Raw genomic sequence first — 17,240 nt, 5'->3', positions numbered from 1 at the left:
CACGTGCAATCCTTAAGGGATTCTTCCCGTGTTTAATGTTCAAGCCAACACTACAACGTTTCGGGGGCGTGACGCAGGGGCACGCCCTCGAAACGTTGTAGTGTTGGCTTGAACATTAAACACGGGAAGAATCCCTTAAGCATTGCACGTGTGCTGGAGTTAATTTGTTACCATTCAATAAGGAACAGAACATCACAGTGCAATGCATTGTGGCTTATGTAGTTCCTGCATGCTGTCTGTAAGCTGTGGAGAAGTTGTTACAAATTGTAATATCAGTGTTTAGTCCCGCCTTCCCTGTCAGGATTTCAAATGATGCAGAAAGAAAAGACCTGTTAAACAGATGGATTTCAGCATAGAAAATGGCATTTATTCAAACTTTTTGAAGAAACTGGTAAATGTGATGGTTATATAAGGGGTTTCTGTGTTATATGGGCCTCTTTATGAAATTTTGGAAGATGGAGTTCCCCTTTAAATATTTTGTTACATTTTAAGTTCAAAATTTGCCTTTTGGATTCAAGATTTTTCCCCATATCTGTGCTTCTAAAAAAAATATTGCTTTGCTTCTGGAAATTTTCTGTTTGTGTAAATATGACCGATTAAGAGTGCCGCACCATGTGGATGTTGTGAAATGCACAATACTTACTAGTACCTGAAATTGGAATGGACAAAACCCAATTGTAATAAATACACCAAATAAGTTGCTCATATGGAATGGAGACAGGCTTCTCTTACAGAAAATGTATAAGGAAGCACTTGCTAAATTTGCAGGGCTCATATTTAAAAGAGATGCTAAAGGAAAATGCACCGATGAATGATTGAATACAGAGACCAGCCCCTGTTGTTCAACATATATATTATATATACACATACATACACACATACATATATATATATATACTTAGACTTGTTATCCATAATGATGGGACCTGGGGTTTTCTGGATAACTGATCTTTCCGTTATTTGGATCTTTATACCTAAATTCTACTAGAAAATCATTTAAACATTAAATAAACCCAACAGACTGGTTTTGCTTCTTATAAGGATTAACTATATCTTAGTTTGGATCAAGTACAAGGTACTGTTTTATTACTATAGAGTAAAAGGAAATCATTTCATTCAAACAGGTTTCCAGATAACGAAGCCCATATATATATATATATATATTATATATTAATATATATATATATATATATATATATATATATATATATATATATATATATATATATATATATATATATATATATATATATATATATATATAGGCTCAAAAGAAGCTTAGCACACACAGGACTTAGGGAGAAAAAAAAGGTTTTTATTTTAACAGGAAAAAAACGAACGTTTGGTCCCTAGCCTTTCTCAAATATATATAGGATTTCCAGATAACAGATCCCATTATGATTTTAATATACACCTTTGCCCATATAGTATTGTTAATGTAATAAAGTGCACCTGCTTTCTCTACAATGGTAAGACACACTGACTCCAATAAATGATTTGCCCTGATGCTATTAAATTTAAAAAAAACGATTACCTACACAACTGGTGCTTTAATATTTGCCATATCTGCCAAAAGTTGTATAACGTGGTACATTTGTGTAGGGACCCCTAATATTTTACTAAATGGTTTATTTTTGCAAATGCCTATAGGTAGAAAATAATGTCACTTTATCCATGTGCTAAACAAAATAGTCCCTTGTAGTAAGTAGAAAAATCAGACAGCACACAAGTGACTTACATCGCTAGAGACATAAGGTTTTTATCTGTATATCTACACAGAAGGCCAGCTGCTCTTGAATCATGCCTTTTAAATGAACACACTTTGAATTTACTTTATCTCTATTTGAAGCTTTGAAAGGCACAGAAATCATGGACTTTTTAAAACAAAATACATACATTTTAAAGGGGTTTTATTCTACCCAACAGGGAGTGGTAATGTAAATGACGAAGAATTCAGACATTTTCAAGAACATCTGGGATAAATATTTAATGAATGTTTCTCCGTTTTCCTCAATGGTGGGTTCTGTAATGGAATGTTCATTATACATTGTACACTCCAGCACAAGGTTATGATGTTATTCCTGACAATAAGCCTTAAGCCGGCCATACATGCCCAGATTTGGTCGGGCAGTTAAAATAATTTCCTACCCCACCATCTGGGGATGTAAATAACAATAAACCTGCACTGCTAGTGCATCAAGGATTATCTGTCAGTGTTAAAAGAAATTCTCCAACAATCAGATGGTAAAGAGAAGCAGAAATCTTTATGGCTTCTCTTCACCTACTCATGTTCTGCTCACTCAGGTGGTTGGCCTGAATGAACAAAACAATGCAAAAGCCTATGTCCATTGTTAGGTTATACAACTGTTCGGCCTTCAGGGCAATCAGTTGCATTACCATATATGAGTTGGCTGGTTTATAGCCACCTTAAAACATAATAAAGGCACACAGTAGGGTATGAAGTTACAAGAAAATGGTTGTAGCAATGGTTTTGCAGATTACAGATACAAATTCTCCCATGCTCCCATTTTTGTTTAACGTTCCTACCTACTCGTTTGCAGCATTTCTAGTATACACACAGGGTTGGGGAGAGTAGTATTACTCTGACTAGAGATATTATGACACATGAAATCTGGATAGCATGGTTACATTGTTATACACAGTATGGTACATATATTCATGTGAGCAAAGTAAGCATGGTAAAGAAAATTTTGTAGAGTTTTTCAAAATTTTGTTAACAGAGAATGTGAGCTGCGTACAACAAGGACAGTCTTATGTAAGACCAGTGAATGAAAACCATAAATGTAAATATTTCAAAAGCCACGAGGATGTATATTTATTATGCATATACACATATACACAATGTCTAACATGGATAAACAATGAACCTGTATGAGCAATAAAGCATAAAATATTAGCCTGTGTCAGTACTCATAAAAGAAGAGATGCATTAAAACAAGAAGAAAATCTTAAAGAAACCTTAAAGGACATGTCAACCCCCCAGCCAAAAATCTTATCAGTAAAAATCCCCACTGTGGTCTTTAAATACAGTGTCGTACTGGCCCACCGGCATACCAGGAAAACTCCCAGTGGGCCCTCTTGCTTCTAACCATTTTGCCTATTTCATGGTCATTCCCTATTCTTTTAAGGGGCTCCATAATGGAAGAATAGAGAATAGTATGTAAAGATAAAAGACTAGGAGAATAAAGAGGTTGAGTGAAGAGAGAAGGAATAATAGTTTGGAAACTGGGCCCACAGTCTAAGGTTTTCTGGTGGGCCCCTGGCATCCCAGTCCGAAACTGTTTAAATACCTGCCACTGCAGTCACTGAGAAGTTAACAGAGCAGCTGCTCGTTTCCCTTGATCTGTCTGCATATCGGCAGCTGGCTCAGTACCTCGTCTCCTTCCCTTCAGAATTCGCCTTGGCGTTTGACACGGGAAGCATGCGCCCTTTCTATTCTTCATTACAACTGAAGCTGGCGTCATCAAGTTTTAGTTGAGAAAATCTACTGCAGAGAAAGGACAAAGCAGAAGCGACTATGCGCACATGCGCATTTAGGAAAGGAAGCCAGAAGCGATGACGCTGGACAGGGAAAATGGCGCCAGGTGAAAAGTTTAATGCAGTTAGGAACAAATCGATGGTGTAGGACGCAGGATCCGAACGGGGGTGTCACCTGTTCGGTTTTCACCTGGACAGCCCAGTAATTTGCCAGGGTCAAAAATGCCTGCCCGGTTTTCCAAATTAGGAAAACTGGGCAGGATTCTCTAATATTGACACATCGATCGGCCAATCGTTGCGTCATAGCCCCACCCCTGAGGTCATGGTCCTCCCCCTCCACATCTGGGTCCCACCCCCTATTTGTCACAGCCCACCACTCCATGTCACAGCCTCGCTCACTGCAGGTCTTCACTGGGCTAAAAGGTGGCAACCCTAACTGTAATGCAGGTGTCTAGCATTAAATGTACATTAAAGAAATATGAAAAAAAAAATATCTGATGATCCCATTCATGTACTGAATTAACCTTCAATGAGATCCCAATCAGTTGATAGTTAATGACATCCCCAATAATGGAGCATATGTGTATGGATACAGAGTTATTCATCAGAAGTAGAATGCCTTACCACTGTACTTTACAACTCCATTAAATTAAAGGCCCTTCTGCATATTGTTTTATGTAAGATAACACTCTGCACAGAATCACAAGCCGCTGCCATAATTACATATTGCTATGGTTAAAGGTCAAGAAACAGATAGAATTGACATTTCAGGAACTGCTATAATTTAGAGGCTGTGACTGATTTATTTTTGTTTTAGAAACATGCGTATGTTCTGTTTTCTCATATAGCAAAATATTTGTATAAAAATTATAAATAGTATATGTAGTAATATAAAAGTCAACCACATAAATGCAATTGAAAATGAACCAAAAATGTGTTCTTTTACTCTTTTGTATAAAACAGACAATCTAATGTCAAGGAAGTTACACTGCTATCACATGATAACATGGTCAGTGAAAAATACGGTGCTGCTAAAGGTTCTATTAAGAATGAATTGATAAAATTAGAACACATTTTCTATGTTACACACTACAACTTAAAGCAAGCGTTTATTTTAAGCAGTTACAACTACATTTTAAAGCATATTTTAAATTCACAGGGTAAGGGCACCCTCTGCTGGTGATATCATTAGGGGAAAAAATACGGTTACAAAAGAGTAAGGGGCTGATTTATGAAAAATCGAACTAGGGAATCCTTGAGGATTGAATTTTATCACAATTATTAACATTTTTCTGACAGACAGGGATGTTTTTTAATGAACTGACACATTTATAAAAGCAGAACAATGTGTCAATTCATAATAATGTGTTGGACTATTCTGTTCTGAGGGGTGACATTTCAGCAGCATCACTTCTAATTAAAAACCAGGAAATTTACAAGGAATGCATTAAATGCATTAAACTGTTCTAGCAAGTAAAAGGTTTTGTTAAATTAGAAGTTATCAGAACTTTTTTCACACTTTGCACCTTCTACCACAGGTACTCCTAAAATGAAGTGCAAACAGCAATGGCGTATATTTATCAGAGTGAAGTTAGAGATCGCCATAGTCTGCTTGTGTGAAATACGGCCTCTCTCCATTCATTTCTATGGGATTTTTTTTTGGAAAGATTATCTTTATTGATTTTATGAACATAACATAAAGTAAGAGAGAAGGTAAGAGAAGAAGGAAAGGAAAATAGAGGGTGGGAATTCCCTTTATACAATAGATTGTATCTTACTGCACAAACCTGGTTAGCAGCTTTCATAGTCTCTAGATCATATGGCTGCAGTGCCTGTTTGTGGTTCAGTAAGCCACCATATTTTCTTGAACTTGTCTGGGAATCCACGCGTTATATATGTCAATTTATGGCTCGGAAGAATGTCATTGATAATTTTTATTCAAAATGCTAGGGCTTTCCATGTGAGCAAAATAGCTTTCTTTGCATAGTGTAGGAGCTGCTGTAAACACAACCTGTCACAGGATGAAAGGGTAAGTCCCTCTAGATGTTCCAGTAGGCAAAATGCTGGTGTCCAAATAGCTGGGAGTCCCAAAAAGGTATTGATAAATGCAAGAATTGCAATCCAGTATTGCTGAATTTTAGGGCACTTCCAAAATACATGTATATAAGTACCACTATCAGCATTACATTTGAAACACAAATATGGGTACCCTTGGTATTTTTGTGCCAGCCTATGTGGAGTCCCTTACAGATATGTTAGTCTCTGTATTTGTTCAAGAATGTCTTCCCAAGATCCTTCATCAAAGGATGGAGAGTCACTATGGGATATTTAAGGGACTATTTATCAAATGGTGAACTTTCACTTAAAGTTAGGCCCATAAATCTTTGGACAAAGACAACTTTTTTTCAAATTTTGGTTCTGTACATTACCACAATGAATTTTAAATGAAACAACTCAAATGCAGCTGAACTACAGACTTTCAGCTTTACTTCAGTGGGTTAAACAAAAAGATTGCATAAAAATGTGAAGAACTAAAGCCTTTTTTAACACAATCACTTCATTTCAGTGGCTCGAAAGCAACTGGACCATTGACTTAAAGGCTATTTCATGGGCAGGTGTGGGCAATCTTTCATTATCAATGAAGCAGATGAAAGCCCTGGAGTTGATTTGAGGGGGGGGGGGATGCTTGTTTGTGGAAGATTTTGCAGTAAACAGACAACATGCGGTCAAAGGAGCTCTCCATGCAGGTAAAACAAGCCACCCTTAAGCTGCAAAAACAGAAAAAACCCATCCGAGAATTTGCTACAATATTAAGAGTGGCAAAATCTACAGTTTGGTACATCTTGACAAAGAAAAAAAAGCACTGGTAAACTCAACAATGCAAAAAGACCTGGATGTCCATGGAAGACAATAGTGGTGGATGATCAAAGAATCATTTCCATGGTGAAGAGAAACCCCTTCACAACAGCCAAACAAGTGAACAACACTCTCCAGGAGGTAGGTGTATCGATATCTAAGTCTACCATAAAGAGAAGATTGCATGAAAGTAAACACAGAAGGTGCACTACAAGGTGCAAGCCACTCATAAGCATCAAGAATAGAAAGGCTAGATTGGACTTTGCTGGCTTTTTTAGATTTTTGGGGGTTTTTTTTAGCACTGTTCTGGAAAAACATTCTTTGGACAGATGAAACCAAGATCAACCTCTCCCAGAATGATGGCAAGAAAAAAGTATGTAGAAGGCGTGGAACAGCTCATGATCCAAAGCATACCACATCATCTGTAAAACATGGCAGAGGCAGTGTGATGGCTTGGGCATGCATGGCTGCCAATGGCACTGAGACACTAGTGTTTATCGATGACGTGACACAGGACAGAAGCAGCCAAATTAATTCTGAGGTGTTCAGAGACATACTGTCTGCTCAAATCCAGTTAAATGCAGTCAAATTGATTGGGAGGTGTTTCATAATACAAACGGACAATGCCCCAAAACATATAGCCAAAGCAACCCAGGAGTTTATTAAAGCAAAGAAGTGGAATATTCTTGAATGGTTAAGTCAGTCACCTGATCTGAACCCAATTGAGCATGCATTTCACTTAGGACAGAAAGGCCCACAAACAAACAGCAGCTGAAAGGCGCTGCAGTAAAGGCCTGGCAGAGCTTTAAAAAGGAGGAAACCCAGAATCTGGTGATCTCCATAAGTTCAAGACTGTCATTGCCAGAAAAGGGTTTTCAACCAAGTATTAGAAATTAACATTTTATTTTAAGTTTTTTAATTTGCCTAATTATTTTTGAGCCCCTGAATTTAAGTGATTGTGTTAAAAAAAGGCTTTAGTTCCTCACATTTGTATGCAATCTTTTTGTTCAACCCACTGAATTAAAGCTGAAAGTCTGCAGGTCAACCACATCAGAGTTGTTTCATATAAATTTCATTATGGTTATGTACAGAACCAAAAAAAAATTTGTCTCTGCTCAAAGATTTATGGGCCTTACTGTATACCCTTTGATATATACGCCTTTAGAAATCCCACAGAAATGAATGGAGAGAGGTTGTATTTCACTCTAGTGGACTGTGGTGATCTTTAACTTCACTCTTTGATAAATATACCCCAATGTCTCACTGTATGCAGCATTGGTTATATTCAACAGCATTGCATCAAGGGGGAGGTAAATGTTAACATAACAAAGTAACTTTGGTTAAGAAAAGACACCTGTCCATCAACCTTTTATGTCTATATAAAACCTGACTTACTGCTTACTGCCAGAGAAATTTGCCTCAGGAGGAGGGGGATCCCTTCCTGACTCCAAGATGGCAACCAGACCTGTCCCTGGATCAACGCAGTACTGAGAACTTTATTCAATAAATGTATTTTCTCACTTGCTAAAAAGCCAACTAATCCCTTATTGAAGCTATTTATCAGCCAGTACATCTGATTCAGGGAAAAATGTGTATCACACAGGTGCCCCCCTTTAGGGCAATCGCTGGTGATTAATTTCCATGGGAGTAAGTGTTGTGTCCATGGCCTTTTAGTGCACTAGTAATTTCACTGTGGAGTAGTAAATCACCCCTTATATATGCGTGTAAACAGTTGTTTTTTACAATTTGCTAAATTGTAACCAAAAAGGAATAACTGTCAACTTACAGTACAATTTGTTGATTGTTCAGGCCCAGACACACCACTATTCACAAGGTGTAGCATATTAAATACATACGATCCTGTGGCATCCTACACATTAGTCTGGTTAATCAGGAAGATACTAGTTCAGCCCTATTGCCCCAAATCAGATAGAAGTTGGTAGTCTACATAAAACAATATCTAATAAAAGGGTGGAGGAGTGTGTTTGTATGTAAAGCCTGAATTAAAGCCACGCGCTAAAGAAATAACAATAGCTGGCACTGGTGAGGGTGTAGAATCACTCTGGGTAGAGGTTTTGACTGGGCAAAAGGTAACAAAAAGAATTATCATTGGTGTATGCTATAAACCACCTCGTATAAGTGTCGAGTATGAAGCCCAGCTACTCTTGCAGATACAAGCGGCTTCACAGCTGGGTCAGGTTGTTGCTATGGGTGACTTCAATTATCCAGACATTGACTGGGGTAATGGGGTTGCTAAGACAGAAAAAGCTAGTAGGTTTGTAAATATGCTGAATGACAACTTCCAACCTACTAGGAATAACTCTCTTTTGGACCTTGTAATAACTAACAATACTGAACTCATCGCTAACATTTGTGTGGGTGAGCATTTAGGGAATAGTGATCATAACATGGTCTCCTTGAGATTCTGTTGCAGAAGCAATTCTATAAGGGAGTAACTAAAACACTAAATTTCAGACGTGCAAACTTTGACAGTATAAGGGCATCTCTGCAAAATATTAAGTGGGAAATGTTTTTCACAGGGTTAAACACAGAACAAAAATGGGAAGTCTTTAAAATGCTGCTTAATAAATATACTTGTCAGTATATTCCACTTGTAAGCAAGGAACGTCGTTGCAAAGCAAAACCTTTTTGGTTCAATAGAAGCGTTGGTGTTAAGGTGGATAAGAAAAGACGTGCTTTTAAGGCTTTCAAGTTAGCTGGTACAGCCGAAACATTTATAATGTACAAGGAGGCCAATAAATCATGCAAAGAAGCTATAAGGCAAGCTAAAATTGATATAGAAAAGGATATTGCAGCAAGCAGTAAAAAAAACCAAAATTATTTTTTAAATATGTTAATAGTAAAAAAATGAAGCAGGAAGGGGTGGGACCCTTACTATCAGAGGGGGATCAGCTGGTTGATGAAAACAAAATAAAAGCGCAGATTCTGAACTCATATTTATTATTTCTGTCTTCAAAAATGAGTAACCAGTAAGTGAAGGTTTCCTTCTTAACAGTACCAATTCTAGTAATACAACTAATGATGCATGGTTCACACATGATGAAATTCAAAAGAGACTAGAACATGTTAAGATTAACAAAGGTCCGGGGCCAGATGGTATTCATCCCAGGGTAATTAGCGAGCTTAGCTCTGTGATTGCCAAATCTCTTTACTTAATTTTTCAGGATTCATTGAGATCTGGCATAGTGCCGAGAGACTGGCGAATTGCTAATGTGGTGCCTCTATTCAAAAAAGGATCCAGTTCTCAGCCTCAAAACTATAGGCCAGTTAGTCTGACGTCAGTGATAGGAAAGCTTTTTCGAAGGGTTAATAAAGGATAAGATACTGGACTTCATAGCAAATCATAATACTATGAGTTTGTGCCAGCATGGTTTTAATGCGTAATAGATCTTGCCAGACTAACTTAATTTATTTTTATGAGAAGGTAAGTAGAGACCTCGATTCTGGGATGGCAGTGGATGTGATTTACTTAGACTTTGCTAAAGCATTTGATACAGTGCCACACAAAAGGTTACTGGTTAAATTAAGGAATGTTGGCCTGGAACATAGTATTTGTACATGGATAGAGAACTGGCTAAAAGAAAGACTACAAAGAGTGGTGGTAAATGGAACATTTTCTAATTGGACCGGTGTTGTTAGTGGAGTACCGCAGGGCTCTGTACTAGGTCCCTTGCTTTTCAACTTGTTTATTAATGACCTGGAGGTGGACATTGAAAGTACTATTTCTATTTTTGCAGATGATACTAAATTGTGCAGAACTATAGGTTCCATGCAGGATGCTGCCACTTTGCAGAGTGATTTGTCTAAATTGGAAAACTGGGCAGCAAACTGGAAAATGAGGTTCAATGTTGATAAATGCAAGGTTATGCACTTTGGAAAAAATAATATAAATGCAAGTTATACACTAAATGGCAGTGTGTTGGGAGTTTCCCTAAATGAGAAGGATCTAGGGGTCTTTATAGATAACACGTTGTCTAATTCTGGGCAGTGTCATCCTGTGGCTATTAAAGCAAATAAAGTTCTGTCTTGCACAAAAAAGGGCATTAACTCAAGAGATGAAAACATAATTATGCCTCTTTATAGGTCCCTGGTAAGGCCTCATCTGGAGTATGCAGTGCAGTTTTGGACTCCAGTCCTTAAGAGGGATATAAATGAACTGGAGAGAGTGCAGAGACGTGCAACTAAATTGGTTAGAGGGATGGAAGACTTAAATTATGTGGGTAGACTGTCAAGGTTGGGGTTGTTTTCTCTGGAAAAAAGGCGCTTGCGAGGGGACAAGATTACACTTTACAAGTACATTAGAGGACATTATAGACAAATAGCAGGGGACCTTTTTACCCATAAAGTGGATCACCATACCAGAGGCCACCTCTTTAGACTAGAAGAAAAGAACTTTCAATTGAAGCAACGTAGGGGGTTTTTCACAGTCAGGACAGTGAGGTTGTGGAATGCACTGCCGGGTGATGTTGTGATGGCTGATTCAGTTAATGCCTTTAAGAATGGCTTGGATGATTTTTTGGACAGACATAATATCAAAGGCTATTGTGATACTAAGCTCTATAGTTAGTATAGGTATGGGTATATAGAATTTAATTAAAAGTAGGGAGGGGTATGTGTATGGATGCTGGTTTTTCATTTGGAGGGGGTGAACTTGATGGACTTTGTCTTTTTTCAACCCAATTTAACTATGTAACTAACTATGTAATATAAGGAGGGATCGTTTCACTGGGAGACTTTGTTCTCTGCCTAAAGTGATATGAACTGCATGTTCTAAATGTTTTTATTGCATGTTAGGGTTTTCTTCTTTTTGAATAAGATCCTGATTGTTTCATAACTCACCATGGTCTCCATCTGTTTCCAATGAATTTCCAGTTCAGTCATTGCTTCCTTCCAAAAGGTAGTGCATTTGTTGTAACGCTTTCCTTGAAACCAGAACTGTCGGAGCCATTCAAACTCCACCTATCAGAAAAAAAGTAATTATTATTATACTGTATATGTTCAAAAAAAAAAACAGAGACATAATTCTTACAACTCTTTTGATGAAATGTATGTTCACTCTTTGATAAATATGCCTCTGTGTACGCAAAGAATCTTACAACTGCAGTGCTTACAATAGAACTACAGCCAGCCAAAACTTTGGAGGAAAGTGTCTTGAGTGTGGACTTTGTGGATTGCAACAATTCAGGATTTGACATTGTACATTTAAGACATCTACATGACTGCATAAACATTGTACAGCAATTTAAAAAACATAATATCCTTGCTCAAATTATTTTCTTTTGAACTTGTGATCTGCCAGTATGAGGCTACTCCCTTTACACACCAAGCTAGACAAAGAGCATTTGGAAGAGATAATAATTCTCCCCAACTTCACAGCACTCCCGAGTGAACCAAATTTCTCCTAGGGCATTGGTATATTACAGCAAGGGAGCCGTTTAGTGCATGGATGGTTGATTTCCCTAGCATTAACTGTATTCCTGACATCATTCCCATATATTTAATATCCTTTGGTACTGAGGCAGATATAGTGTTAAAGCATTGTTTTAATGTGTAAAATGATTTTTAACAGATTTAAGGTATAGAGATCATAATTATGAAAAATCTCTTATCTAAACCCCAGGTCTCGCACATTCTGTAATCTACATCATATACCTGTACGCAATTTGTTGTACATGCCAGCCTCAAAATTTGTGTGCACATGGATGTTGGGAACATTAAGGGGCAGCAATGAAGGGTCTCTGAGAGAAGCTACAAGGGCTGCATTTGGATGGACCTTTCACCATCTTGGCAATTTGCTGTATTGTGTGTCATTAAAGGGGACCCGTCACCCAAAAAAAATTATTCCAAATCCTATTTTATCAGATTAGTCAAGGAAAATGAACTTTAATCACACTATATAAATTATTTGAATCTTGTTTCCTTCAGTCTGGGATTTCAAAATTATAACAAGCAGGCAGCAGCCATTTTGTGGAGACTGTTATTAAGACGAGCCTTGCATCATCTCAGAATTTTGTTTGTGCACCAGAATGGGGGACCTGATGTCCATCCCCATGCCCTGGCTACACAATTAAATGGTAAAGAGAACGGGGGAATGTGGGGAGAGCAGTGACATCTAAGAAGTGCTGAATTGAAAGTGAAAGTAATTGTCTGCCCCGCCTCTATGCCACGGGCATAGAGGAGGGGCAGACAATATTTGATTGACAGCTGAGATTTTTAAATGAGCTTACAACAGCTATGAATGCTTAAATAAAAAATAGAAATTGGATTTCATGTTTAATTTGAAAAGGACTTTTATTATACAGATTTTTGTGTCTGGGTGACAGGTCCACTTTAAGTTGTGAATTACCCATCACTCATGCCCCATAGAATGACAAAAGATACTAGTACAATCCACTTATTAATTCATTGAATCATTACATTATTCATTGTATTATTAAAATTTTACAGACTCTGTGAAGGTCTTGAATTCCTATATATTTTTATTAAGTCATTTATACTTTTTATTTGGAAGAACTAATATATTAGACATATAAGGCACATATAAGTATTTGGGGCAAGTAGGAATTATTTCACGTCCATGATTTTTTTTAGCATAGTTTACAAATAAGTCATTGGAGCAATCAAGTGACAAGACCGTTTAACAACCCCACCCCTTATTAACCTGGTATTCCAGTAGCCTGCAAGGTGGGGAATTAATTTACTGATATACAAACTCTTGAATACGTTTTCTTTGAAAGATACTACAATCAAGAATGTTCTTTCTGAACTGTATAACAGTTGAATACCTATAGTATAATATAGTTTAAAATTATCATTCTGTACAGAATATGTATACATTGATTGAGATGTCCCTGCCACTATGCACGTTTTCCCTACCATTAACAGTTGTCTGCACCCTAAAAACATTAGCCCACTCTTAATACTGTGGGTGGGGAGAACAAAGTTTTTTTGCCCCACTGATTTGAATAAGATCCTCTTGTGTGCACTTGACCTAAAATGAGTTTTGCACTTAAAGGAGAAGGAAAGCTACCAAAGCGGATTATTGACAATAGTTTAGCCACAATAGTGCAAGCTATAACACTATATATATATTCTGTAGAATGCTTTACCATACCTGAGTAAACAGCTCTAGAAGCACTCTTTAATTGTTTAGGATAGCAGCTGCCATTTTAGTTTGGTGTGACATAATTTCGTGCCTGAATTTCTCACTACTCACTCATAGCTCTAGGCTCAGATTACAGCAGGGGGGAGGAGAGGGGGGGGAGAGTTGGAGAGGAGCAAACTGAGCATGCTCAAGACCTAGCCCTGGAGGTATAAGCTGAAAACAAGAAGTCGGATACAGAAGCCCATGTATACAAAATAGAAGGAAAGAAATGCTGTGTTCTTTTTTTTTCGACAGATGACTCAAAGCAGCATTACTTTGAGAGTTTACTGGTGTATTTATATAGAACTTTCTGATAAAGCTTATTTAATTTTAGCCTTTCCTTCTCCTTTAATTTGCATTCAATGATGGCTATTTCTTGACCATTTTGAGATCTCTTTTAAAGACACATCCCGGCAGTAAATTTAGTTTACCTAAAAAACTGTAAATTATATTGTTTGGGTTTTTTCACTAGAACCCAAAAATCCAAATCTGCCTGAAATTGTTTAATCCCACTTCTGTAATAAGATATAGTCCTCTAAATAAATAAAACACAGTAAAAGATCATATATCTGAAATCATATATCTGAAATATATAACCAATTTGGTAAGCCCCATGAACACCCAGTGCCCACATATCAAATATGTACAGCTTTATGAAGACTTCAAACTTGTACGACTCAAAATCCCCCAGCAGCAGAGTAATACATTTTCAAAGCATTGCTCCTGAACTAATCATTACAAGGCAGAAACGCCACTACCAGGGAATTTACTACAGCAAATCATATCTTTTTTTAACACATGAATTCCCAAAAATGGGAATATATGTATTTCTATTCCAAACTGCAAAGCTTTGCTAAAGTTGTGTTTTGTTTTTTTTACATTTCTGAAAAACAGCCCACAGCCTAGAATTTACAGCATCATATCTTGCACGTCATAATGTACTATGAAATGTGCTCCACTACCAATTTACCAATAACATAAAACAATGCAGGCAAATCTGTTATGTGTCACCCTTGCCATTCTGGATTTGGACAAGTTGGCAATCTGGGTGGCTAAGTGGTAGATGAGATATGTTGTTCAATGAAAGTAACATTATGCACCTGGAATTTAAAAATATTAGGGATGCACCGAATCCAGGATTCGGTTCGGGATTCGGACTTTTTCAGCAGGATTCGGATTCGGCCGAATCCTTCTGCCTGGCTGAACCGAATCTGAATTTGCATATGCAAATTAGGGGCGGTGAGGGAAATCACGTGACTTTTTGTCACAACACAAGTAAAACATTTTTTCCCTTTCCCACCCCTAATTTGCATATGCAAATTCAGATTCGGTTCGGTATTCGGCCGAATCTTTCACAAAGCATTCGGGGGTTCGAACGAATCCAAAATAGTGGATTCGGTGCATCCCTAAAAATTATGCAACCCATAACGAAACTACATTTCACAAATCTTAGATGTAGAAAGACCTAAGGGTACTAATAAATGCAGTACAGATTCACAGGAGAAGGTAATTCTTCCCCTCTGTAAACCCTATGTACAATATGCAGTGCCATTTTGGTCTCCAGTGTTCAAATGGGATATTACTGAAACAAAAAATGTCAACCCATCACACGGCCTGCATTTTGTCTTAAAAACATTTAACCCCAGAAAACCACTTGTTTCGACAAAGTGCATAAGCTGACAAATCCAAAATGTAACAAAAAAAGCTTATTTAAGTTAGTGCTTGTTATATCATTTTTATGTCCTCAAAACTAGCAGTTTACTCATATCCCTTACTTACAAAAACATATTAATATAAACCATGTAGGCCTTTTGATCAGTTTGATACCCAATATGCTTAGGATTACAAAAGTGATGTAGCCCATAGAGGCCCCAAAATAAAACCATTGTACACAAGTGAACGTTGTATGGCACAAATCAAAAAATCAACAGCAATGCGGAACTCGATTAGAAATCTGCAATAAATCACCAAAATAAAAATTGCACAGTGGGATTACTGTTCTTGCTAGTCATGCTGTCAATAAATAGTTAAAAAAAAAGCGCTTGCACCCCCTCCAAAACAAAAAAATGAAGTGTAAATTTAAGTGTGTAGTGAGAGATTGTAGGATGGGGGGAATGACAGGGGAAATAAGGGTATCCTCAACTTGAAAGTGCTACAGTTGGTAGAATCTATGGTCTGTTGCGCTAAGCTTCTAATATTCACAGATCATTGAATCTACAATCTTTAAAACTAAAAGTGTTAAAGCAGCATTCCGTTTTAAGAATGTATTGCAGTGGCCTATGTAGAATAAAAAAGTAATATCTCTCTTACCTCATTGTGAATCTCTTCTGTTTGTCCTAAGACATTGGGCTCTAGGTTCTTCAAATCTGCTGCTCCTGTGTCAGGATTCATGTGAAGATTCTGCAGAGCAGAGTTGCATTGTGACTTGATATATTGTAAAGTACCCGTAGAGCTCTGTAAAAAAAAAAAGATTTACGTTCAGGGAGTTTACCCAGTAGTGTGGATCACTATAAATAAGTATACTTAAAAATGTTTAAACATTACATAGACCCAACTGGATTGTTTTGACACCAATATGGATGGATGCATCTTAGTTAGGATCTAGCACAATGTACTGTTGTATTAATACAGAGGAAAACTGGAGATCATTATTAAAAAAGCAAATAGTCTTCCTGTAATTTAGAGCTTTTAGATTATTAGGATTTCAGGTAATATATTCCATACCTATATTCCAGTCAAATGATCCCATACTGTATCTGCACATTGAGTTTTTACAGCAGCTCTATGGCAGAAGCACACTGCAAACATGCTGATTATTCATAATGAAGGCTTTAGTCACCCTTTAGCTGTCCGCAGAAATGCATCAACTATATAAATGTAATGGTTAGGAATTACAGATAAAAAATATATATGTACATATACCTCTGCTACTCTGTGTGTGGAACTGAACCGAGGCTGGCACCCAGCAATCACACAATGTTGGTGGGTTTTGTTGAGGTCATCTGTGGAGAAAGGGGTAAAAACTGTCAGAGCAGTAATGCTTTTATAAACATTAGGGGGTTATTAATTAAAGTCTGAATACCAAAAATTCAATAATTCTAGTTTTTTTTGTATAAAATCTGCATTTTTAGTGAAAAAAAAAACTTACATTTTTAGAGATTTATTGTACCCTGAGGATGGTAAAAGTCAGAATCTGAAAATCCAACATGTCAGACCTATTGCGGTTGTATACAAGTCAATGGGAGAGGTCCCTATCCTATATGGAAGTTTCAGTGGTCTGCACTGGAATTAGCCAGAAAATCCAACTATTTCTGACGTTTCGGGCAAAAATCCCAGAAATTAGGGCTTTTCGAGGAAAATGGCAGAAAAAAATGAGTGAATCGGGAAAAAACTAAGAAAAAATTGTACAGTTCTGACTTTCACTTAATTTTTTTTGTTTCGTCCCCGATCCGATTAAATTGTGCTTTTTTAATAATAAATAAGGTCCAATCGTGGATTCTAGTTTAGTCTGACTTTTTTATTAAAACAATCAGAAAAAAATAAGATTTTGATAAATAAAGCCATTAATCTCTTTAAGAAATATACTGTTTACATGACAAAGTAATTAGCAGTATGGTTTGATACAGGACTTTTGTTGAGTCTACTTTTGTGTCATCTGATCATCAATTACTTGGAGAAGGGCATATAAAGCATTTTTGTTTTGTTGATGAAAGGAAAAACA

General features: G+C 37.0%; 1 protein-coding gene across 8 annotated transcripts in view; it reads right to left on the bottom strand.

Annotated features, from left to right (window-relative positions):
• The window catches only part of fto.L (FTO alpha-ketoglutarate dependent dioxygenase L homeolog), a 198,116-nt gene that overhangs the window by 132,471 nt on the left and 48,405 nt on the right, over positions 1–17,240 (bottom strand). For all 8 annotated transcript variants that reach the window (XM_018256821.2, XM_041589349.1, XM_018256820.2 and 5 more), the window contains 3 exon segments: positions 16,442–16,521; positions 15,830–15,973; positions 11,215–11,334 (listed from right to left, as the gene is read on the bottom strand). In XM_018256821.2, the coding sequence (XP_018112310.1) occupies positions 11,215–11,334; positions 15,830–15,973; positions 16,442–16,521 (344 nt within the window).

The sequence above is a fragment of the Xenopus laevis genome, chromosome 4L (genome assembly GCF_017654675.1).
Source record: "Xenopus laevis strain J_2021 chromosome 4L, Xenopus_laevis_v10.1, whole genome shotgun sequence".
NCBI classification, from domain to species: domain Eukaryota; kingdom Metazoa; phylum Chordata; class Amphibia; order Anura; family Pipidae; genus Xenopus; species Xenopus laevis.
Note: the sequence above shows the minus strand (reverse complement) of the source record. Positions and strands in the feature narration are given on the sequence as shown.